The 23,917-nt window shown below is 34.7% G+C and overlaps 3 protein-coding genes and 1 long non-coding RNA gene across 5 annotated transcripts; 3 read left to right on the top strand and 1 right to left on the bottom strand.

Moving 5' to 3' along the window:
- The first annotated feature begins 4,879 nt into the window (after positions 1 to 4,879).
- On the top strand, positions 4,880 to 10,142 carry LOC124214846 (solute carrier family 25 member 16). 2 transcript variants are annotated; one of them, XM_046617549.2, is made up of 7 exons: positions 4,880 to 5,228; positions 5,786 to 5,878; positions 6,016 to 6,149; positions 6,620 to 6,805; positions 7,172 to 7,328; positions 7,477 to 7,618; positions 7,808 to 10,142. In XM_046617549.2, the coding sequence occupies exons 1-7, from the start codon at positions 5,162 to 5,164 to the stop codon at positions 7,980 to 7,982; spliced, it is 954 nt and encodes a 317-aa protein (XP_046473505.1). In that variant the 5' UTR covers positions 4,880 to 5,161; the 3' UTR covers positions 7,983 to 10,142. The 2 variants fall into 2 exon arrangements, with proteins under 2 accessions (XP_046473505.1, XP_046473506.1); XM_046617550.2 differs by lacking the exon at positions 4,880 to 5,228 and adding an exon at positions 5,303 to 5,351.
- On the bottom strand, positions 9,959 to 17,919 carry mts (protein phosphatase 2 catalytic subunit mts). The gene is made up of 6 exons (XM_046617551.2): positions 17,645 to 17,919; positions 14,396 to 14,605; positions 13,624 to 13,887; positions 13,354 to 13,526; positions 12,515 to 12,622; positions 9,959 to 12,216 (listed from the first exon to the last, which is right to left on the bottom strand). The coding sequence occupies exons 1-6, from the start codon at positions 17,750 to 17,752 to the stop codon at positions 12,144 to 12,146; spliced, it is 936 nt and encodes a 311-aa protein (XP_046473507.1). The 5' UTR covers positions 17,753 to 17,919; the 3' UTR covers positions 9,959 to 12,143.
- Positions 17,017 to 17,783, top strand: LOC138190703 (uncharacterized). Its single transcript, XR_011176758.1, has 2 exons — positions 17,017 to 17,368; positions 17,518 to 17,783. It is a non-coding gene; the product is annotated as an uncharacterized lncRNA (long non-coding RNA).
- Positions 17,920 to 20,914: 2,995 nt separating the features above from the next.
- On the top strand, positions 20,915 to 23,630 carry Rack1 (Receptor of activated protein kinase C 1). The gene is made up of 5 exons (XM_046617547.2): positions 20,915 to 21,120; positions 21,535 to 21,743; positions 22,177 to 22,383; positions 22,928 to 23,038; positions 23,262 to 23,630. Exons 1-5 carry the CDS (start codon positions 21,012 to 21,014, stop codon positions 23,577 to 23,579), a joined length of 954 nt encoding a protein of 317 aa, XP_046473503.1. The 5' UTR covers positions 20,915 to 21,011; the 3' UTR covers positions 23,580 to 23,630.
- Positions 23,631 to 23,917: the final 287 nt, after the last annotated feature.

Below are 23,917 nucleotides of genomic sequence, written 5' to 3'. Positions count from 1 at the left end.
TTTTTGGAAATTAGGTAAGACTCGATTGTTACTAATGTTTGAGTCCATGCTGTAACAAACCGCGATAAATCTCAGAGAACCGTTTTCACAAAAGTGATTTTAAAAAAATTTGAGGACGATCAAGGTTCCTCTTTTCAACTTCTACTCACATTACCTGGTTAAATTGCGACTCTGTCCGCTAACCCCCTAACATAAGATTGTTCAGAAAATTATTATCAAGTGGCTCAGAATATAACTACTCATATCTGTCCGCTTCATTATACATCTATGGCAATGCCCGCGTTGATTGTGAGGAATTTCGAGTTTAGGAATACGTATTCCCGACAAAATCGATACTATTTTATCCGAAATTTCAGCATTTTTCCGGTAACTCCTAATAATGATATTACCCACAGGACCCAATTGTGTAATAATACAATATATAGGATATCAGAAACTAACGACTGATATCACCTAGAAATAGATTTTTCGGATTCTTTATAATCAATTTCTCATCAATTATCTACGATATCTCGGTCAAGAAAAATACAGATGAAAGGTTTTGCAGACTTAGGTTATAGAAGAAGAATTTCACGAAGTGAAGAGGAGACAATGGTATAACGTTAATGAGTTACATTATATATGTTAAAATTACAAGATACTTGTTAGGAATTCATGTAATCATCCAAGAAATATGCATCGTTAATGAGTTATTGGAACGGCATCGGGTTCCGGTGGTGGACTGATTGTCCGTTTTGGAGAAATATGTAGGTCCGTTAAATTCCAAGCGATACTCTTCCTGCGAAGATCACCATCCAACGATGCCTGTACTAGTCTTTGGAATTAGTGACGAAGCAGCCAACTTATGCATAGACCGTTCAGATATTGATGCATCATTTGTTTCGCGTTTTACGAATTTATCGTCTGAAAGTCCGACCTTCCGTTCTGTCGAAAGTAATATGATTTTATGTGTTTAATGTGACAAAAAATTTCGTAAAGTGAAAATTTGAGCAATAGGTAAATGCCAAATGGATAGCAGCCAGAAGTTGGAGAACACTGTCGCTTTGAGCGAATAAACATTTTTTCATCTCAAAAACCAGTTCAAATTCACTAGTGGTCAACAAGAGCAAGAAAATAATTCCGCTCATTGATCATACTTTTTTTCAAAACTATAAGAGAGCAACTGACAGAATTAGTAAATGATTGGGAACCCAGGAGAGATTGGAAGCGTTGATTAAAGAATATAGACAGTTGCCCTTATAAGCTTTGGTGTGACAACCGAAAATCGTCGTGCGCTTGCGCTCCTTGAGATGTTCCAATGCCAGAGTGGAGAACTTATTGCAGAACATCAGAGAGTCACCGATTTCGACATGATGCTGGCTGCATTAACCTTCCGAGTAACACAGTCTTCGCAATGGTAAGCCCAAGCCAGCACTTAGCCTGTGTGTACACTTACCGACTTGTCGGCGATACAAGAAATTAATAATGAGAATAAATTTCGTCCAAAATTTGTAGCAAAACAGTGATTTAATTAAAGTATAGGTACCCAAGAAAAGAATGTACACATAGTTCATAAATAACAATAGATCAGATTTAATAATGATACAGAGACCTAAAAGTATATGTGTATATGCGGTCCATGTACGATATTAACATATATGATCCATTTACGATTAATACGTGATGCATACTATAAATTTTATAATTTTCCAGGAGACAAACTGGATTATCTACAAGAATACGGCTATAATATGAAAATTGAAGAATTATTCATTTCGAAATGGGATTCTATTCGACACGCGCTCGATGTATTCCATAACATTAACATTCAAAATAATCCCAACAACTTTTCATTTGCTCTCTTGATCTTGAATTTTCGTAGACATAGAATCGAAACGCTGTTTTAGCTAGTCGCAAGCGAAGTATCTACGCTGGGTAAAGAAGCACAATTGTTTTTCGAAAAATGGTCGTACGGAAAAAAATTCAGACTAACTGTAACAGATCACGGATGCGCTAATTTTTATCAGGATGAAATGGGATGCTCCGTATATGAGACAGTATTTAACGTAGTGTCCTGATTTAACGGCCTAAAAAAGTGATTGTCGGTGATTTTTTTTTTGATCGGGAGGGAAAGAACGAAACTTCTTAAAACTTCGAGTGTATTTTAACACACATTTGAAAAGTACGAGCAAAAATTTATATCATCCAACTGTCTCAGAACGGCAGCGTTGTTAGCTGACCCTGAACTGAAGAATATATCTTTAGTCAACGGCTGGCTATCGAAGGGCCTAGCCGATTGAGTTTGGAATCGGCAGGAATGATAAAGTGCGTATTTCTTGTCTGAAATCTAAAAACTAAAATCATCGTACATCGTAGATAGTATTAAAGTTCGAAACCAAATTTTGCATGTTCGGATGTTCGGATGTTCAGAAAATGATGTCACCCAAAATTTTTTTTCTCTTGACGTCATCGATTTATAGTAATCGTCGATGATCAAAATCAGCTAGCCGAATTCCTCAGTCCAGAAACAACCGCGCAGTAGAGAGGACGTACGAGAATCGCGCTCCGCAGATTTCGAGTACCGGGTTCTTTACCTCCTGGTTCCTGCGCTTCAGGTCCGTTACCTGGTGAAACTCGACTTCCAGGACAAGCGCTCCGTGGTTTTGGCTGTCCAGGTCCTTGACCTGGTGACTTTTGACTTTCCGGACTAATTTTCAAGTTTACAAGTTTGATTTTTGAGAACGTGGGTTTTGTATAATCAAACCAATATGCATGCTTCAGATAACATTTTGAATCCGAAAAAAAACCGAACGACCAGGATCAACAAATTGCAATTGGTGAATAGTAGGCATAGTATACACAGGAATACATGACAATAACGTCGTTCAATTAGAGCTAAAATTGCTGTGCGTTGTGTTTAAAATCTGCTAGCACTTAGCTGATTGTTTTATGGTATTTTTTTACGAAATTCGTTGTCATAAAATCACGATACGTTATACTTACATGCATGTGTAAACGTGATTTGTAGCATTACATAGAAAAAATCTTACGGGCAGATTCGGTTTCGATCACATGCACAAAGACAGTGTTCGTTTCGTTTTAAACCTAGTTATTTTTAATTCATGTACCATATTATTATCGGCGCACCAAAATAACCCAAACAACCGTGATATCATATCAACCCTTTCGGCCCGATCGGTGACCATAGTCACTCAACGCCCGACGCTCGCTCTGAACGAGCGGTGACTATAGTCACCCAACGCCTGACGCTCGCTCTGTGCATCAAAACATTTCATCCACCGCACCGTTTCATCACACGTGGCTTGAGGAGAAATGCTGCATCCCCGACCAGAAAAAAAAGCACTTCAATGTCTGTCCCAGGGAAGAAATTTGACGGAAGAACTTGTGGAGATTTTTCTGCCAGGCGTTTTCCATCTCTGAAATCATAAAAATACCACCATCGCTTTGCGATTCTTCCACTCCAATATCGATGATGGTGAAATTGTAGTTAGCATCGCAAACAGCCAGCGGATGATATTGAACGTTTTTTTGTAATTGAAAAAATAAATACTTTGATACGCTTCCGGAGCATAGATTCGAAAATGCTTCCCATCGATGGCTCCACACAGTGCGGAAATGCCATTGGTTCCAAAAGCCACTCGCAATATTTCGCCAATTTTCTTCGGACAACTGTGGTACCAAGTAGAATGGCTTCAACACCGTAATCAAAACTCGAGTAGTTTTGCTCAATATACATGATATGCTACTTTGGCCACACCGGTAAGCGAAACTTAGCGTATCCTGGCTGTCTGTAGCGGCAAGAAATCTGAAAGGCAGTTCGTTTTTTTTTCATGTTTATGTACAAATGCCCAGCAAAACGCAAATTGAACATTAAATAATTATCTCGTACCACTGGCATTTTGATATCACGAGCAATGTCACGAGTAAAACAAAACGTCACTCATGACCACTGTCATTTAAAACACCTGCGCCGTCGCAACTTTTTGAAAATCCCGCTTCACTACTGCCATACTATTCTAGTTCCATTCCGTTCCTTTCCGTTACGTATCATTACGTTCCGTGCCATTAAGTTCATAGTGCTCCGGGCTTGATAACTCCTATACCTATATAACTCCTATACCTATATAAGAAGAAAATTCCTATACCGAAGCTCCCTGCTTCAGCCCTTGCCTAGTTTCAAAAAGCCCCATTCAACTGGCTGTTTTTAGTAATTATTAGGCAATGCAAGAAAGCTAATGTTTTCAGCGTGATATCGAGCATTTCAAATCACCCAAAAACCCTCCAGAAGGGTATGTAACAATAATCAGATGATGCTATAGTCAGTGTTAAGCGACATCGATGAATGTCACTCATTTGGATAATATTATCAGGTAAAACTCGCAACTGGCGCACTTTCATATGCAAAGCTGACTACAATTAATGTCTAACAACATTTGGTCTTACAAAACATTAATATGAGAAAATATATTTCTGTAATTCTATTGCGACTTGTTTCTGGAATAAGTTTTCTATCGTTATTCTCGTATGAAACAAAAACGTTCGCTAATATTTTAGCTCGGCACTGTACATAATTTGGCTTTGAAAATAAGTAATATCTTACTCAGTCGGTAACTACCGACTATAGCATATTCTTTCAATTTGACTCGTTTGGAGAGCTAGTTCCACCACCTGATACACGATAAACACGAGTTCTTTTCACTCGCCCCTCTCTTCCTTCCTGCACTTGCCATACGTCATATATCTCCATGATTGGAACTCGTAATATCTAGATAATGCTAAATCAAGGAGTGGGGTCATCTTTCATACGCAACGTTCAACCCATGCGTTCAACTCAAATGGGTTCAACATACTGCTTCCTGCTGGAAAATATTATATGCTTGTCGCGCGGCAAGGGGGGGGGGGGCTGTTCGTGTGGTTAACGGTGTGTTTGCCTAAATAGATGAATACGCGGCACACGTAGCCGTGTGCGTGGAGAAAACTCGAATACCGAAGCCTGCTACTTGACATTTCTCGTCCGCACGAGTAACACTTACCCGCTTTCTAAACATTCCAACATACGTTACAGCAAGTTCATGTACATACATTCAATTTTTTTTTATTTATATTTTAAGAAGTAGTAAATCTGTTCGGTTGCCGGCAAGCGAACAGGAAACAAGGGACAATGTCTTTTGCAACAAAAAGTGAGAAAAAGAACGCCGAGTTCGTTTTTAAAAGCCTTGTTTCCGGCGGTAAGTCCTTGCAACTGTCAGATATTGACTGATGAATATTTGAAAATACATCGTACGTAACTGAATAATCATCATACGAACTTCAGTCTAGAACGTTACAAATGATTATCGTGTATAATCTTTGTACGTATGTAATAATCATCTTGAGGATCACTACTTGTCTGTAGTAGCAGTCTTGTTTTTAAATTTACAATTTATTTGCCAACAGTAGATTTCTACAGCAAAATGGATTTTTTTTAACGTAAAAAAATAAACAGTCTGTTGGGGTTCTTGAGATCTCCACAGTTGCATCTTTGTATCATAACTTTGGTTCAGAATTTCTAAGAAAATTTGCATTATAATTCAAAAAATCCTTCCAAAGAGAGAATATGTATACCTATGTATTTCCACAATATTTGACTCAGCCCCTTTCGAAACTAACTTGATGTGAACTTAAATTAATATGTATCATGTCAGCTTTGCTGATCATGACAAAGATTGATGTTACACTGAATTTTGTATTTTCACAATTTGCTTTTTTTCCACATTGCTCTTTATGTAATTTTTCAAGTCCACAGGTGTCGCAGGTATGTGTTCGAAAACTGCGGTTGCACCATTAGACAGAATAAAAATATTGTTACAAGCACACAGTCAACATTACAAGCATTTAGGTAAAGTATTCGCCAAGTTCAATTACAGAGAATCGATTTTGTGTAACAAAGTACTTATATGTCAAATATTTAACGATAAAATAACAATTCCCTATGTGTATTACGTTTCAAAAAAAATTAGAAACTTTGTTTGGCAGGCGTTTTTGCTGGACTAAAAGAAATAGTTCAACGTGAGGCTTTTTTTGCCTTATATAAAGGAAATGGTGCACAAATGGTCAGAATTTTTCCTTATGCTGCAACACAATTTACTGCCTTTGAGATATACAAAAAGGTAATGTCTAATATAAATCTATGAATTCTCGACAATTTTTTTTACATCCCATTGTAATTTTCACTGTCCAGTACCTATTATTTTCATCTGCATAAAGTGAAATGATGTATGAAATGTTGAAAATAACCAGGTTTGCAAATAAAATTTCTTTGAATAAAACCTCATACATTCTATACATTCCATTTAATTGGAAAAAAGGTTGTTGAATTAAGTAGGAAAAGATTCTTTGAAAAAAAATATTTTCACTTTCGGATTTTTTACCATTTTCGAACAAACTATTTGAAGAGCATGGTTAAATTAGTTGGAAAGAAATGAAACAAAATTCTTTAAAAAAAAATTGAGGAAAATGCTGCAGTGAACTCTGTAACAAATCTTTATCAATATTCTTCACAATATATGACATTTGAAACGAACGAAATAAACGTTTGAATTATGTAACATGATGCGCACGGAATAACAACTCTTGACAGTATTTAGGAGGATTACTGGGTAGTCGCACCCAATTAGATAAATTCCTGGCTGGTTCAGGAGCTGGAGTAACCGCTGTAACTTTGACGTATCCACTCGATACCATAAGAGCACGTTTGGCATTTCAAGTCACCGGAGAACATGTTTACACTGGAATAGCACATACGGCTGCTAGTATTTTCAAGCAGGTAATGAGGAGACTTCTACATTAATTAGTTTACAAGATAGGTGGCAAAAAATCAGTTTTCTTTACAGAAGAGGTCTAAGATTTTCGCAATTCTTCACCATTGTAAAGTTCTAGTTGCTATGTCTATCATTCCAAACTGCCGTTAGTAGAATAAAAGTTGAATGTCTTAATTACGATCTAAATTGATGCTTCGATGCATCAAAGTTTGTCGAGGTTTTTTTAAAAAAAAGAAGTGTGCAGCTTAATTTTTCCCAAGTGTCCCTATAAATTACAGTACTTTAATTTTGATGACAAGGAAATATGTTTAAGTTCAAGTTTTTCAATGAACTTCTAATCTGCATGCAACTATAAATAAATTTAATTTTAGGAAGGTGGAATCAAAGCCTTATACAGAGGATTTATGCCTACAATATGCGGAATGGTTCCATACGCAGGCTTGTCATTCTACTCTTTCGAAAAGTTCAAGTTCTTCTGTATGAAGTACGCACCAAATTATTTGTGCAACAAATGCAACAGAAATACTGGTAAATGTTTCATTTCAAGGTCTCAAACTATTGAATTCCTCTGTCTTCATTAATCAATATAATTCCATTGTTCCATAATTATTGATTTCCTATACAAATTTGCACAAGTTTATGCAAAATTAATGCAATCATTTTCTCATTATTAAAGGTGGATTAGTCCTAACATTGCCAGCCAAGCTGCTGTGTGGTGGCTTTGCAGGGGCAGTTGCTCAAAGTGTTTCCTATCCCTTAGATGTAACTAGACGGCGAATGCAATTAGCTATGATGAATCCGGCTACCCATAAATTTGGGTAAATATATTTTATAATCGATACAATGAGAGTTTTCAAAGATAAAGTTAGCAAAAAAAATCAAACAGTGGCGTATAAAACATTACCAATTGATAATATACACGAACAAATATTATATTTAAGAAAAATAAAAATTGCGATCTATGTGATATCGTATGTACTTAGTAGGTTATTTACATTTTATTGCAGGTCGGGAATGGTTGCAACAATGAAGCTTATTTACCTAGAAAATGGGATCATCAAAGGACTTTACCGTGGAATGAGTATAAACTATCTTAGAGCTGTCCCCATGGTAGCTGTAAGTTTTGCCACGTATGAATTAATGAAGCAATTGCTCGATCTAGATACAGGTATGAAATTATAAATAAAAAGTGTTAATTAGGGAGACTGTAGAATAACTGATTATTGTTGTTGAAGTATATTTTTATATTCTGTATATTACAAAAATGGATGATACATCTGTGAATAAGTACATCCACGAAGAGTAGACCGATATAAATGAATGTTAATGTGAAAAGCACAATCGTTGACGTAAATTTACTGATTTGCTTACAAAAAGAATGATACAGCAAAATGAATAATATCTAAAGAGTCACGTGCGTGAAATGTATCAAATCTAGATTTATGGGTCTGAAAAGATTGTTGATGAATGTGAATATAGTAATAGGAAGCAAAAACTTACTGAACGAAAATATTCAAGCTCTCTTTTCATGTGACAACTTTTCTGATATGTCAGACTAAATTTTTTCAACTACATTATTCAATAAGGTTTTACGTAACTATCAAGTCAGTAATGCTGCACAAGTAATGGGGTTTTACGACTAAGATTCCACAGTTGTGATTTGGGCAATATTATGAGCGAATTGTTATTTGAGTTGTAACTCAATAACAAAACGTTACTTCAACATTGCCAGAATAAATAATGTACCTGTTTAGTTATGCAGGAATTCTATGCTAAGATGAATTTGACAGCAATGAAAATGGGCATTAATTGTTGTCAAGTTAAATAAATAATCATACATTACCTAAATCGCAAATTGACGATTTTTCTGTAAGCGTTAGAATTAAATCTTTATAGAATAATGGATTAGTATTAATGAAGGAACATATGCTGCTTGACCTTATGTCAAACGTCTGTCAAGCGGGTGTTTCAATATGTCAATAATTTATTGAAATAGGATTATAAGTAAGATACAAAATCGAATTCCCAAGTTCTTGCCCAACCTGAAGAGGTGAATAATCATGACAAATTTCGAGGTCTTGTTCCACTTGTTATTGTACTTATCATGTGGAATTGCCACAATAATAAAACTGACTCAGATATTGCTGAATTATTATACCATAGACGAAGATAAAAATTATACAAACATCTATTTGATGTATCCAAATTCATGTTGAAAAAAAAAATTTTAAAAACGGTTGGTAATTACAAAAATTAGTATGTAGATAAATTATTGTATGCTATTTGTATTTGCCGATCACTTATATTATACGGAATCTTTTTTATTCATATACATGTATATATTCTTTTCGATCCCTTTTCATTCCTCTTCTACTTATTGCCGGAGACTGAAAATATGTGTATAAATATAAAATTTTTCGAGTGCAACATCTATGCATTTTACGAGAGCCATATGTAACGAAAAACAAAAAAATTGTGAATTTTTCACGTAAATACCTAAATCTATTGTAAAATTTCACCAGCTATGCCACTTTGCTAATAGGTTATATAAATATAATAAAAAATAAATCGAATCTTTTGAACGGCTACGTCAGTACAAAAAGTAATTATAGTTGACAAGGGATTGTGATATTATAAGAGACTCCATTCATTTTGTACGCTTTTTTTATTCATTTCCTAAATTAAGAATAAACATGTAAAGATTAATGAGAATGAAAAGTAAAAATGTGAAGGATGACACGCTAACATCAGGTCCAAATACAAGTTTCAAATTTTCATCATATCGATAGCGCGTAACAGTCAGGTATTAGTATAGCTACAAGTATGTGTGGCATTTTTAGTATGCCCGAAAATAATTAGGAGCGGAGGTTGTTGTTTCACTTCTTAGTTAAGCGAATAAGATGAAAATATTACTTGAAAGTGTGAATAAGTGAAAATTACTACGTAGAGAAAAGCTGATTTTCAGCAGGTTGACACTATTCGCGAAATTTCGCACGATTACTAGAACTATGTATCGGTAGTGCCAACAGCATGCTTCTCTCAAGTGCAGTCAGCTAAAATTCCTGAAATTACTTCAGTTCTTATGCCATTTACTTACATTAAGTTGCAAGTATGTTTACAACAAAAAACTGTTATAATGATTAATTCAATCAACACCGTTCAAATACTGTTGGCAACTAGTTAGCAGCGACTTCCTTTTATTTTGAATTATTTTTTTTTTTTTCTGAAAGAAAAGCTAGGCTTCGGAAGCCGTAAACAAGCGATGATTTTCACCAAGCACGTTCATGTAGTCAATTAGTCACTTTGCAAATGCATCTTGTGCAAATATCTGTAGCATACTTATCCGTTGGTCAAAAAGCAGAGTTTATTAAAGGAAGATGGAGAGAAAAAATATAAAAAAATTCACGTGCACTTGTCGCGATACTTTAGACGTTGTACTAAGTTGTTTACAGAGATGTATGCAGATTAAGAGATCGAATCATTGTTCAACTTTACAAGTACACTGTATGTTATCTAATTGGGAAGTGAGTGAAAAATGTATCTACTGACTCGTATTCCAAGTAGATTTCAAAACCATTTTAAATTCAATAAAAATTCATACTCTCAGCGTCTGTGTAAATCCCTTAATAATATTGCTAGCAGTACCCTTCATGTAGTAATTTTAGCAAAAAATGTATGATTGATGAAAAATGAAGAATACAGTGTCGTCTAGCAGCCACAATTCGTTCTTATCGTACATACGTACTTATATGTATATGCCATTTTGCTAATCATTTGATGATACTATTGGATTCTAACATCTACTATTTCATTCAACTGCAAATAACTGTTGTATTATTATCATTTATTGAATGTGTTTTGAATATAAAACGAGAAAAAAAATGCTTATTCTGATGTACAGAGAATTGAGTTATTGGACTCAGGTCTTAACGGGGCATGAGAAGAATCGTGTGCTACGTCTCATCTCTTGCTCTTGGTTGAACTATTTACCAAATGTCTTGACAAATGACTAAAAAGTGCGTATTCTAAAGACTTCACGTTTACTTGATCATTGTATAATAATAATAATAATTATAATATGAAAGCCACCACTCTAGGAGCACTACTATAATAATTAATTATGAAGTTATGTATACTTGCAATTTGCACGCTTATGCCTACGAATGAATATATCTGCGTGTGTTTTCTTTCAAAGTTGTGTGTGATTCACCGATAAATTTCGTCAAACCGTACAGATTTTTGTCAAATAATCTGGTGTGGCTCGTAGCTGGCGCGTACATACTTTTATTATGTGGCATGTGGCTGTGTTTTAATTGATCGACGGTTAACACGATACATACCTAGCTATTTATTCAATTCTTTGACTATGTTTTCAATTATCAATTAATCAATTAATTTATCAGACATCGGAAAAGCATCGTTTCATTTGATATCATTAGTAAAAATTTCAGCGTCAACTATCTCGAATATAACGTGCCACCTGTCAATTATAACAAGGATGGCCAATACGTGCGTTTACATGCTTTATGTACACACACACACACACGTCTCTCCCACTTTCAACTTATCTTTTCGTTTCCTATTTCTATGTATAGATATTTGTTACACACCAGTCGTGACCTTGCTGGTCACCAAATACGAACAATCGTTTTTATTTATTTAGCATTAATGTGCCAGTTTCTAAATTTAAGTCAGATAGTTGTATATTCGGTGATTTGCCTGATTTATACAAGTTGCACGAATCTGTTGTAATTATTATCAGAGTGCGTATATAACATTTCTAACAACCGGCATAGAAACTGGCTACGAATTGCTTTATAATAAAATTACCCCCGTTTTCTTTTCACGTGCGTTTTGAGGATTTGTTTTTGTTTATTACAGTTTATTTCATACGTTTCTTGTCCATTTATTTTCATTTATATATAGTAAAAATACAAGCGTTACATATTGAACTTGTAAAACCGAATGTATTTATAGCTAGGTGAATCGATTTGAGATGTGTAGGATTTGTTTATTATTTAGTTATTTACTTATTTTTCTTTTTATTCATTCTTTTTTTTCTTTTCAGCTCGCATTTCGTAAGTGTGAGATACTTTGAAAAGACTGTAACATAGGTAATACGCGACATTATACATGGCATGTAAGGTTTGCTCCAAAAGCCCTACAGTCACACCGATCTTCCTATTATAAAGTTATGTTAGGGTTCTTGGCATATTTATAAAGCCAAATCCATTCTGTTCTCCTACCTTAACAACTACCTCCAGTTTGTCGTGAATTATTTCCTGCTCTATCTTTTCCATTCCTTTTTGTGTTTGGCTGTTTTTTTCTTTTTTTATAATTTCTTTAGAGGAAGTAGTCTGGCGTCCGCCTAGTAACGTGCGGCTCACCGCGTCTCGGTGCTGGATCAAACTGAAGGCTGTAACAAAGAAATTTATATTTTATTACATATTCTTTTTGCATTTCCAATATGTCAAGAGTTTACTCTTGAAGCTATCGACCCCAACTGCAAAATAAATTCTCCAGATTTTTCCATAACTTTCAATGAGAAAGTTTCTTCTTGTTATTGAAATGCTGGTAAACCTTGTATACAAGCCAATTCAATTTTTTTTAGAATCTTCCAACTAGTATGGCAACCGTAAAAAAAGTGATAATATTTTCATTCTAGAAATAAATTCTTTTACAGCAGTGTTACTTTACATAACTCTTATACTCACAATGAATATTTCAATGCATCATCCAGTTCCATAATCGCCGCTTGATTTCCGCAGCGATAGCAATAGTTGGGCGCCGAAAAAATAGTCACAACATTACGATCGTGACACCTGGAAGAAAAATTTTATAGATTATTAAATAATCACAAATTGGTTAGTAGAAATAACAAAAGTGATATTCAACAATCAGAGAAACATCTTATCAACTAAAGCAGGGTTCGTATATTTTTTGGAAATTGAAATCCCCTGACTTTTACAGGTATTCCAGCCTGAAAATCGAAATTTTCCAGCAACCTTCAAAAAATATGCCGCCGATTGCTGACAATTTTTTTTTACATTCAAACTAATACCTTCAATATTACCTAGTAACTATGTTTATCTAATAACTCTATCAATTTACACACAACAGCCGGCGAGTTTTCATAAGAAGCAAACGAAAGAAAGTTTGGTACTAAGTAATGTATGTACAATGTATAGTGATGCAAGAAAAAAAAATTTTGAGTGCAACTTTCTTTTTCTTAAGTACGATACTACTTTGTATAACAACAAGTTCATTTCTTCGACAGACTCAAAATTCCAGTGATATTTTGAAAACTCCCTGACTTTTCCCTGCTGTAAGAAATTCCCCGAGTTTTTTCGGTTTTCCCTGTGCATACGAACCCTGGAAAAATATGTGATGTATATTCATACAGTTCAGTTATTATTTAAGAATGAATTTTTTTATTGAAAGTTTCCCAACCGATGAACTGCTCTCAATTTATTATTCCATGTATAATTTGTCGAATTGCTAATGTGGTTAATGTGGAGACAGAACTTATTGTTAGCTACAAAAGGAAACTCACCAATTATATCCTTCCATTACCAGCTGATGAGCTCGCGATACAAGAGTTAGACCATTAGAGTGATTGAACGTCTCAGAAATGTCTTGGCCAAAGGTGTATCCTGCTCCACGAGGCGAGATACCCCATCCTCCTCTGTCATCGGGGTCTGACCAGAGTAGATCGCACATTGGACCCTGGAAATCATGATTTTTTTTCCATTTTTTATTACCAGAATTTGATACTGTTGTTATTATAAAAAGGCTCCAAATGGAACAGTATATCAGTACAAACCTCATGCGGAACTTCTTGAAGACGATCCAATGCTCTGATGTGATCGAGAGTATCGATGGAAGGTGATAACCCTCCATGAAGACAGAATATCTGACCATCGACCAATGCGGTGAGTGGCAGATAGTCAAACAGATCGGTAAAGAATTTCCATACATTCGCATTTCCATACTTGCGCAGACACTCGTCATAAAATCCGTAAACCTGTGTAATCTGTCTAGACTCGTGATTACCACGCAAAATCGTTATTCTTTCTCGATACCTCACCTGTTAAATGGTTTACACAATCTTGGAATTATTACTTTTCTTTTTACCATAATCACAACACAATAACAATTATAATCACAAAGATTAATCGAACAGTTTTTAAACTTTGATGTTACCTTGAAGTTACCAGATTTTCACTTCTTTAGTCTTAAGAAAGATTACTAGTGTATAAATCTCAAAAAAAAAAATCTGGCTACTTTTTAATATTGAAGTATCAAAATACTCTTTTCTGCATTTTTTACCAAGGCTTATTGCTAATTACAACTAAGCGCAAACAGAAAATATCTTCTCAAATAAATTGTTGAAGTGATTCGTTACTGTTTAACAATTTCACCTTAAATTCACACTGCTTGGATCAAAGTGCTCATGATGGAAATACTGAGTGTTGTTTGTTTTACTATGTTTTCTTTCTTTATCATATAGTTTTATGATCGAAACTGCACTCCACCATTCATTATTATGCATGTATTTCTCAAACTCGTCTAATGAATGTCTGGTGATCTCGTACCTTGAGCGCAACAAGGAGAGTAACGGTCTCAACAGAATAATATCCACGATCGACGTAATCCCCCATGAAGAGATAATTTGTATCAGGTGATTTGCCACCTATTCGGAACAGCTCCATCAGGTCGTGAAACTGTCCGTGAACATCTCCGCATACCGTCACAGGACATTTTACCTCCTGAACATTCGACTCCTTGGCCAATATTTCTTTTGCCTGAAAATTAAAAAACAGACTCAAATTATTCTCCAATGTTTACATGCTTGCATAGTCATTATTATAAACACGCTTCATTATGTCATGACTCGAGTATGTTTTAATAATATAACGTAAACTCTGGATGATAGATTTTGAATTTGCAAGAGAAAAAAAAATGTATACAAAACTGCTCCAAGTTTGAAAATACAACAGGCGAGTGGAAGTTTTCAATTTTCCCCCTTATTATGTGGAGTCTATCAATGTTCACTTCGAATAGTACATATAAAATTTCTGACTGATTTTTTTTCTGGAGTTTAAAAACAAATACTCCTGCGATAATAAAAAACTGCTGACATTGTAGAAATACTGCAACGACGGCCAAGTTGACATTATTACAAGATGCCGATCTATCACTAGCTGATCATTAACATAAAAATGTTTTAAATTCCAAAGTTCCAACAAGTTTGTTTTTGTAGCTTACGCCTATGCTTACAGTGCTGCTATAAAAAGCATAAACAGTATAGAACAACTTGCGAAGCAGCTCACATTACCGATCGAGTTTAATAATCTTCAGCCAAATAAACCCTCAAATAAGTAAGGTTTGATGTGAAACTATACTTTCAAAATTCGAGACATATTTCTACACAATATTTGGTGGAATTATTAAAAAGGCCAACAATTATTAATTGCAAAAAGTGGGAAATCACACAGTTTTACCCATGTTGTAGTTTTCTCTTAATGAAAAATTCAAATTTTATCTAACAAAGAGAGGCGTTTTTATGACCAACCAAAGCTCAGGAACTTATCATTTTACTGTTTTAACGAAACTGTTGGTTGGTTATGTTTATACACCAATCATCGTCACGAAAATGTAGTATCTTTAGAAACTAATATCAACATGATTAGATCTGGATATTTTCTCTAATTCTCAAAGTTTATTATATATTATATACCAGTCCACTGAATTCCAAGTAAAACTTGTTTTGGATGATCGTAAAACATACGTTAAATCCGGTTCTGGAATTGAACCGAGTTATAACTAAAGAGTTGAGCGATGAGAAAAATTTCTTTCTGTCATAATAGTTGAGTAACTTCTTCAAATTATCTCAACACTGCATTCTGGGCATTTGATAATCTGTTAAATACCTATCACTACAGAATTCGAAGTTATCAAAGTGGTTCAGCAAGGCCATACAACTTGTTTACTTATTTCGTGTTTGCAGGAAAAGATTCTTCATTTCACAAGATCAATTTTTAATGTACAAAGAATGATAAGGTGAAAGTTTGTAACGTTCAGATCATGATCCATTTTCCAGGAAAAATCATCATGTCACAACTTTAGATTTGTCTGAAATATAGTGAATTAAATAAATATTTTTAAAAAAAAGTAGAGATATTTTTGAAACTTCTAGCAAGAACATTGAAATTTTATAAAACTTGTCGGAGCTAGCTGAAAAGTTCGCTGGCATGATAAAAAAATGTGAACAAATCTGAATTGACCATCATTGGCATTAAATTCTTTTTAAATTTTAGGGTCATGATGTAATATTTTTCAGCATTAACTCTGTTGAATGCTGTTTGTTCTACGAACCTTAATACTATAAAATAGTTCTAATAAACCTTGAACTTGATACGAAAAACATGTTACTTAATTATGAAACAAGGTATTCAATAAGATTTGTTTCTGAAAGTTAAAAGATTTTCCTGAAATTTATAAGGACTCTAGAATGAGGATTATTAATTACATAAGACCATTTTCAACAGGTAACGATTACAAATGATTTCTATCATTCTTGTCTAATAAGAATTCTTTGATTATTCAGACTTTCGAACTAATAACCTACTGTCCCTGAGTGTTTACGAGTACAAAATTAACTAATGACTATTAGGGTTGACAAATATCGGAATTTTTCCGCAGTTAGACAATAAGAAACAGTGGAATATCTGAATTTTGTAACACAGTAAGTATCCCATGAATTTGGAAAAGGAATAATACAAATAATTGTTATTTTATTTGCTATAAAGTCTTTCGTCCTCAAGTACGTAATAATATTATTCAAAACGGCCCAATCGGTATTTAAATGATCACAGTGGAGCGTACTATGGATTTGACCTAAAATAATTGTATCCAAGGTATCAAATATCTTCTGAGCACAGCATGGGAAAACGTCAAAGTATTCGCATTTATTTTGACTGTGGTCAGCTGTGAGCAGAAGGGTTTCACAGATACCGACCTTTGAAAGATTATGTAGAATAAAATATTAGTAACAAGCGTTGATGAAATTGTATTGCAGGAATGTTCTTCGTAGATCAGCTATTCCAGAGAAAATATTGCCCGACGTACGAAATACCGAATATGTAATCCTCTACTGCTAATCTACTAATGCTAAAAATAAGTTAAACTATTGGAAGCGTGAAACGAAGTTGAATTCATTACTATTTGTTTAAAATTTATCGCGACATCGCAGAATGACGTAGCTCGATGTGTTGTTCGACAAACGAAAGATAAAAAGTGTAATAAAAAATCGTCAGTACATAAAATATACATAGAGAAATAATAAAATCGTTTAAAACAAAATTACTCGTTATTACAGTGTGCGGAATATAACATGTGATTTACAGGGCAAATGAGCAGCGAGTAAGAGGAAAAAATTCGCGGTGTGGAAGTAAATCCGATTCCGTGTAAAACAAACGGCGGCGTGGTTAATCGTTGGATAATTTTATCCGCCGTGTATTCGAGCTCGGCGAACGGGGGACGTTGGTCGTTAGCCGTAATTCAAGGTGAGTGACTATCAATTTTCGATGACATATCGGCCAATCGTATACGCCTAAGAAGACGTGGGACGATCGGTGATAGAAAGGATTTGGTGTGAAATGTATGGAGAAGCGAGGGTTGTGTACCGAATAAAATGCTGGATAAGGTTTTTTAGCCGGGAGCCGATGTCGAGGCGCGATAGGCGTGGATAGAGATGCAGATTGTCGGCAGGGAGGAAAGAAGTTAGGAAAGTCAACGAGGAAATGAAGGAACTTGGGGTGAAAAATCTCCGGCCAGCTCACCTTTTCGCATAAAGTTTTAACTTGACTTTCTGTCAGTTGTTTGCACTCGTTCAACTGTTCGATCCATTGGTCAAGCTCTTTCAGAGACGTCACTGCCTTCTCCTCCATCGTTTGGATCTAAGCAATGTTCAATACCCGGTTGACACTTAGCACATGTAACGCAACGGGAAACTATCTTATCAATAAACTAAATCCATTCGATTTCGCTCCGGTATTATTTCAACACAAATATCTCAATCAACCACACACTCACAAAATGGCCGACAAATAGTGATGATCGGGTGACGTCACGTTTAAATTCTTCCGCTCGGCATCGCTCGCCGAGATTCGGTTTGGATCGACTAGGCTGTCTCGCTCTGGCCAATCGTAAAGCATTTTTATTTCGGCCCGCCAATTGGATTCAAAGTATACTCTTGTGGCGAAACTTTGCAGTAAGTGTCACGATCATTTCTTTTGCCCTTAATTATTGTAATTAAATCGAGTGAAGTACCGATATCCGTTAACTTATGATCAGAGTCTATGAAAATTAATGAAACTACTTTTCATTTTGGTCTGTCAGCTATTGGCGGAGCTTCAACTCTGCAACGGTTCGATGGGGTGTGTCGTTTAGATACTATTATGACTACTTGTCGCGGGAGAATTTGAAATCAATTTTGACACGATATGGAATTGGACTACGAAACTGCTTCCTCGAAAATATTTAACACGTTCTCTAATGAATTACAACTGAATTTCCATCTGGTAACCTGTGTATATGATTGTATATAATTTCCTAGAAAATTATTCATTTGGTTATACACTTACCTGTAAACATGTGATGCCGGCTCGCGTCTGCATATGCTGATCGCAGTTGGTGTTGCCTCAATTGGGTATTTGCATGATTTTTATATTTCTTAACTTTTGATGTTTTTCGATTCTATAAATTTTTTTAGAATTTTTGAAAAAAAAATATTTTGTTTTTGTTTATAAATATTTAAATAATTTAACAAATAAAAGTGGTCCTAAATCACATAAAAGTCACGTGACATAAAACGGAATGTGATTGGTTTGACGTCATTGTGCTGCTACTAGCGCGTTTATTTGAATCCACAAAGAGTAATGTACAATATTTTCTAGCGCTAAAAAAATTTGAAGTAAGTTTTTTAAACTTTAAGTTTGATACATTGTATAATTAATGTCAGACTTCGGTGAAAATAATTAAAATAGAAATCAATTTTTGTGTGGTGTTTTTTTTTTTTAACTCACACGGATAATTGTGTGGAGGTTATGATCACGTCAATGTTATTATACTAAGAATGTTAAGCAAGCATTAGTTTGAGTATTTTTACAAGTTGGTACTATACACCAACAAAAATCGTTTTTTAATGACATATTAAATAATTTAATAACTTTAGTTTATAATAAACAGCACTATCAGACGTTCTTTTCATCAATCACAACACAGAGCAACAGCTGATTACACGTACGGCGTGCTTACAGGAGAACTTGGCGCTAAAAATTTCAAAAAAATTCAGCATTGTGACGTCACATACGCGAGATGGAGCTACTTATTCATTTAAATATTGCCTTTTTTTTATTTATTAAATTATTTAAATACTTATAAACAAAAACAAAATATTTTTTTTTCAAAAATTCTAAAAAAATTTATAGAATCGAAAAACATCAAAAGTTAAGAAATATAAAAATCATGCAAATACCCAATTGGTATTTTTACGTTTTTCGTAATTGAATTTAAATTTTAAGACAGTTATGTTCGATAAAACGCCACCGTCACAATTGCTTGCCCGTAGTCATAATATGGTTACTTAATGTCACGATGAACTGTACAAGTTTCAAATAATGCTACGCTTGATCTTGCCTGGGTAGCGCAGTACAAAATTTAAAAAAGTTTGATCATACTTACAGCTAAACGATTCAGAAATTTGCTTTATTTTTACATATGTATAAAACGGCTATATAAATGTTTTGACCATATAAATGTAATGTCTCATTTATTTAACATGAACAACTCTAAGAATTAAAAATTATACAGTCATATTGAATTGCAGAATTGGATATGTAGGATCGAGGATCTATGGAATGCCTACATTGCGGTACATTTTTTTCATTATTTTTTCTTATAACTCTTCATCAGTTGATTCCGTTCATCCAGAAATCATTGGCATTCTTTGACTACTTCACGAGCAATTAAAAAAAATCTGAATTGATGGCGATTGTAATCAAAGTTGGATAGATAGTTCAACAGAACATACGTTATCATAGAGAATAAAAATATCTGTTCCGAAGTTGCTACAAGCGATTATCCAATAAATGAAAAAATATTGAAAGGTATTAAAACAGATTCATATTGATGTCTACCAATCCGAAATTTTTAAAAAAACGTATTGCCTATTGAAGAAATCAATGCGAATCGACCTGTGCAAATGTTTGGAATCTTTCTTCATGGATTGACGAGGTTTGAAAAAAGAAAGAAACCAATAGAAAATTATAAAGCGCTAATCTTCGTAATCATCTTCATTTGAGGTAAATTTCAATTTGCATGTAAAATGGAATAGAAATGGATTGGCCTATGGAATTTGTATATCACATGATGGGTAAAATTAAAATTCCGTTACAATCCAATCTGAAAGAAATGGCAACAAACTAAATTGATTGATGAATTTTCAAAATAATAGTAATCGGTTTTCTTGTAAAACTCTGATTGGTTAACGTCAAAACGAACCTGTACGTTTTATTTTTCTCTCGTGTGCTAGGCGGTTTTCTTTTTTTCTGCAGTAATTATTTCGAATTAGTGGCAAGGCGATTAGTTACAGATACCGTAAAAAATTCTGAAAACCACAAATATCTTGTCCGCCAGGTATTATAGAAGCAATACGTGGGTTTATCAACCAGTTTACCGAGGCTGTAAATACCTATCCGATAAATAACCATCAGAACTGTTATTCGAACGACCAAGTTGTAAATCTCATCATGCAGTAGTGAATATTTTCAAGAATTTTCGGCTGCAGATATATTGATTACCGCAACATGGGGGAACATAAAAATTGACATCCCATGTGGAAGATTTCAGTGTAAACTCGTGAATAAACTGATTTTATTTTGGTACAGAAAGAGTTGAGATATTTGATCATCTTGTGTGTAAATATAGCTAGACAATGGAAATACGTAATAGCTAGACAATGAGTTTAATGAAAGGGCGGCTTAATTTCCCCCTCCACAGACTCCCTTCCCGCTAACTTGAGGATGCCGCGTGGTTTTGCTGCTCGTATATCCTGTTTGCCTTTTCTGTTCAACGCCGCGTTGGAGGCGGTCAGTGATATCGAATCCAAGTGATCCGTTCATCAAGGAACGTTGAAAGTACGGTAAAATGTCGGAAACTTTGCAACTCAGAGGGACCCTTCGGGGCCACAATGGATGGGTTACCCAAATTGCAACCAACCCGAAATATCCTGATATGATTCTGTCGTCTTCACGCGGTAAGTCTTGACTGCCATAATGTATCATGCCGACAATATTCTAACATCTGAGATCGTCACGCTGCAAAAACAACGTGTTAATCGTGCGACATTCCCACCTCTCTTCTATTATTATCTTTGCTTACAAATTAATTTTGCAGATTATTTAATGCAACACAAATAAATACCTGCTACTTAAGATTATTGGCTCCTGAAAAGTGTCTTCGTATGTCTTTATTTGTTGGAGTTCCACCTTTTGATGTTGTTCAGTCCGTATGTGTATGATTAAATTGCTACTTTTCATGCCTGGTGTATGTTTAGATGATTATCATGTGTGGACATCCGAATATAACTTGTCCTTAGAAAGTTTGCCACTTTAACATAGGTACAGTGGAAGTATATTTCAAATAAAATTGTATGACATCAATTTCACAGACAAAACTTTGATCGTATGGAAGTTAACACGTGATGATGCCAATTATGGTATACCACAAAAGCGTCTTTATGGTCACTCGCATTTTATCAGTGATGTCGTGCTTTCATCTGACGGTAACTACGCTTTGTCTGGATCATGGGACAAGACTCTGCGTCTTTGGGATTTGGCTGCGGGTCGCACAACCAGGAGGTTTGAAGACCATACCAAGGTGTGACTAAACCCAAATCCATCTCGAGAGGGGAACAAATATTGTGAAAAATGTACAAACCACTGAAGCTTTTTTTTTCATATTTTTTTTTTTATTACTTATGCTATGGCCGAAGAATCTTCGAGAAACAGGAATATACTGAAGCTTTTTTGTATATATTTTTTTTCATTCTTTGGTATTTAGAAGAGGTGGGATGATGTAGCTATATCTCTGCGCTGTGAGTACTAGTTGTAATTTTGAAATTGTCGATTCTGATGCGACTTGGAAAAAAGTGGATTTTAGAAAGATTTTTTTTTATTATTTTCCATCACATCTATTGTGTAGAATTTTGTGTACTGCAAACTGTATGTACATTGATTCTGAACGTAATTTTCAATCGGTTCTATCATACTTCATTTGGAACTAAATATTGGAATCTTACTTCATTCAACAGGATGTCCTCAGCGTCGCATTCTCTGTAGACAATCGGCAAATTGTTTCTGGATCTCGAGACAAGACTATCAAGTTGTGGAACACACTTGCCGAATGTAAATACACCATTCAAGATGATGGTCACAGTGATTGGGTCAGCTGCGTTCGATTCTCTCCTAACCACTCCAATCCCATCATTGTTTCTGCTGGATGGGATCGCGTTGTTAAGGTAACTATGAATTCCAACTACGACTTTTCTGCAGCAAAAATATTTCTGTTTGCAATTTTTAATTTGATAATATGAAATTCAATTGCTTCATTCAAAGTACAGCAAAGGCTCTAACTATTATTTTCTTTCCAGTCATGTCTTGTGAAATTTGCAATTCAAGTACATTATGTCGTATATTATTTTTGCATGTAATTGAGAATTTTCAATGCATCCACAGACCAAAATATTGATCAGAGTAATGTAAAATTATCGACGATAATGAGGCATTTTTTTTAAAAATTCATAGACATGGTTTGCAAATAATTTGAACAATTTTTAGTGATTTTCATTGTTGGAAAAGTTTGATAATATTTTGGTCAAAGCATTTTTATCTTGTACTTACAAATTATTGAAAATTTAAGATATTCTAAATGATGTAAATCTTTGAAAAACATGAATTCTGTGAGTGTTAGCGGATATGGGACTGATTAATTGTTCCAAAGTAAAACATTTCAAATTGTTATGCAATTTTCCCTTACAATATTTCCCTTGTTATCATACACAGGTCTGGAACTTGACGAACTGTCGTCTAAAGATCAACCATAATGGGCACACTGGGTACCTTAACACAGTAACTGTCTCTCCAGATGGTTCCCTCTGTGCTTCCGGTGGCAAGGTAAAAATTTATAATATTTACTTATATTTGATTATTCATTCTACACTACATCTTTTCTTTTTTAATCCATTTTTACCAATAAAATATGATGCAAACAACTAAATTCATGATATCCATGAGTGTTTACGGATATGGGACTGACTAAATATAAACCAATCTCTTACTGACTTTCACTATTTCCGGGATTATCACTAATACTCTTATTTGCTTACCTTTCTCATAGGATTGCAAAGCAATGCTGTGGGATTTGAATGATGGAAAGCACTTGCATACGCTGGACCACAATGACATCATCACCGCCTTATGCTTCAGCCCGAACCGTTATTGGCTCTGTGCCGCATTCGGGCCATCGATCAAGATCTGGGATCTTGAAAGCAAGGAAATGGTCGAGGAACTGAAACCCGAAGTTGTGTCTGCCACCAGCAAGGCTGAGCCCGCTCAGTGTCTTTCTTTGGCTTGGTCCACGGACGGACAAACGCTGTTTGCCGGTTACTCGGACAACACCATTCGCGTTTGGCAGGTGTCTGTGTCCAGTCGATAAATGCTTTGTACTATACTATACTGAATAAAGGAGCTGAGAAATTTTATCAAATTTTATTCATTTGATTAATTCCAAGCCTAGTCGCCAATGCCCATTATAGGATGGCCACACACCTGGAAAACCTGGAATTGCCAGTGAAATTTGATTTCCCTAATTGAAAAGTTTGAAAATATTAATATTCTTAAATTTGAATTAGAAATGATTTTGTGAAGTGACAAATTTACTTCTTTCGTAAAGAAAAAGTTGGTTCAAACTGATCTGTTTTATATTATGGTAGTTAGTGGTCCTATACATTGTCGTTTTCATCGATATCATTGCGTTTATACTTCTAACTGAAC

This window comes from Neodiprion pinetum, chromosome 3 (assembly GCF_021155775.2).
Source record: "Neodiprion pinetum isolate iyNeoPine1 chromosome 3, iyNeoPine1.2, whole genome shotgun sequence".
NCBI lineage: Eukaryota > Metazoa > Arthropoda > Insecta > Hymenoptera > Diprionidae > Neodiprion > Neodiprion pinetum.
Note: the sequence above shows the minus strand (reverse complement) of the source record. Positions and strands in the feature narration are given on the sequence as shown.

What these genes read in the sequence shown, in the direction of transcription:
- LOC124214846 (XM_046617549.2), top strand. Translation starts at nt 5,162, where the DNA reads ATGTCTTTTGCAACAAAAAGTGAGAAAAAGAACGCCGAGTTCGTTTTT. An exon ending in TAAAAGCCTTGTTTCCGGCG is followed by an intron (nt 5,229 to 5,785) that starts GTAAGTCCTTGC and finishes TCAAGTCCACAG; the next exon opens with GTGTCGCAGGTATGTGTTCG. An exon ending in CTGCTAGTATTTTCAAGCAG is followed by an intron (nt 6,806 to 7,171) that starts GTAATGAGGAGA and finishes ATTTAATTTTAG; the next exon opens with GAAGGTGGAATCAAAGCCTT.
- mts (XM_046617551.2), bottom strand. Translation starts at nt 17,752, where the DNA reads ATGGAGGAGAAGGCAGTGACGTCTCTGAAAGAGCTTGACCAATGGATC. An exon ending in CTCTCCTTGTTGCGCTCAAG is followed by an intron (nt 13,888 to 14,395) that starts GTACGAGATCAC and finishes ACCATTTAACAG; the next exon opens with GTGAGGTATCGAGAAAGAAT. An exon ending in GATGCATTGAAATATTCATT is followed by an intron (nt 12,217 to 12,514) that starts GTGAGTATAAGA and finishes TCTTTGTTACAG; the next exon opens with CCTTCAGTTTGATCCAGCAC.
- Rack1 (XM_046617547.2), top strand. Translation starts at nt 21,012, where the DNA reads ATGTCGGAAACTTTGCAACTCAGAGGGACCCTTCGGGGCCACAATGGA. An exon ending in GGTTTGAAGACCATACCAAG is followed by an intron (nt 21,744 to 22,176) that starts GTGTGACTAAAC and finishes TTCATTCAACAG; the next exon opens with GATGTCCTCAGCGTCGCATT. An exon ending in TCTGTGCTTCCGGTGGCAAG is followed by an intron (nt 23,039 to 23,261) that starts GTAAAAATTTAT and finishes CCTTTCTCATAG; the next exon opens with GATTGCAAAGCAATGCTGTG.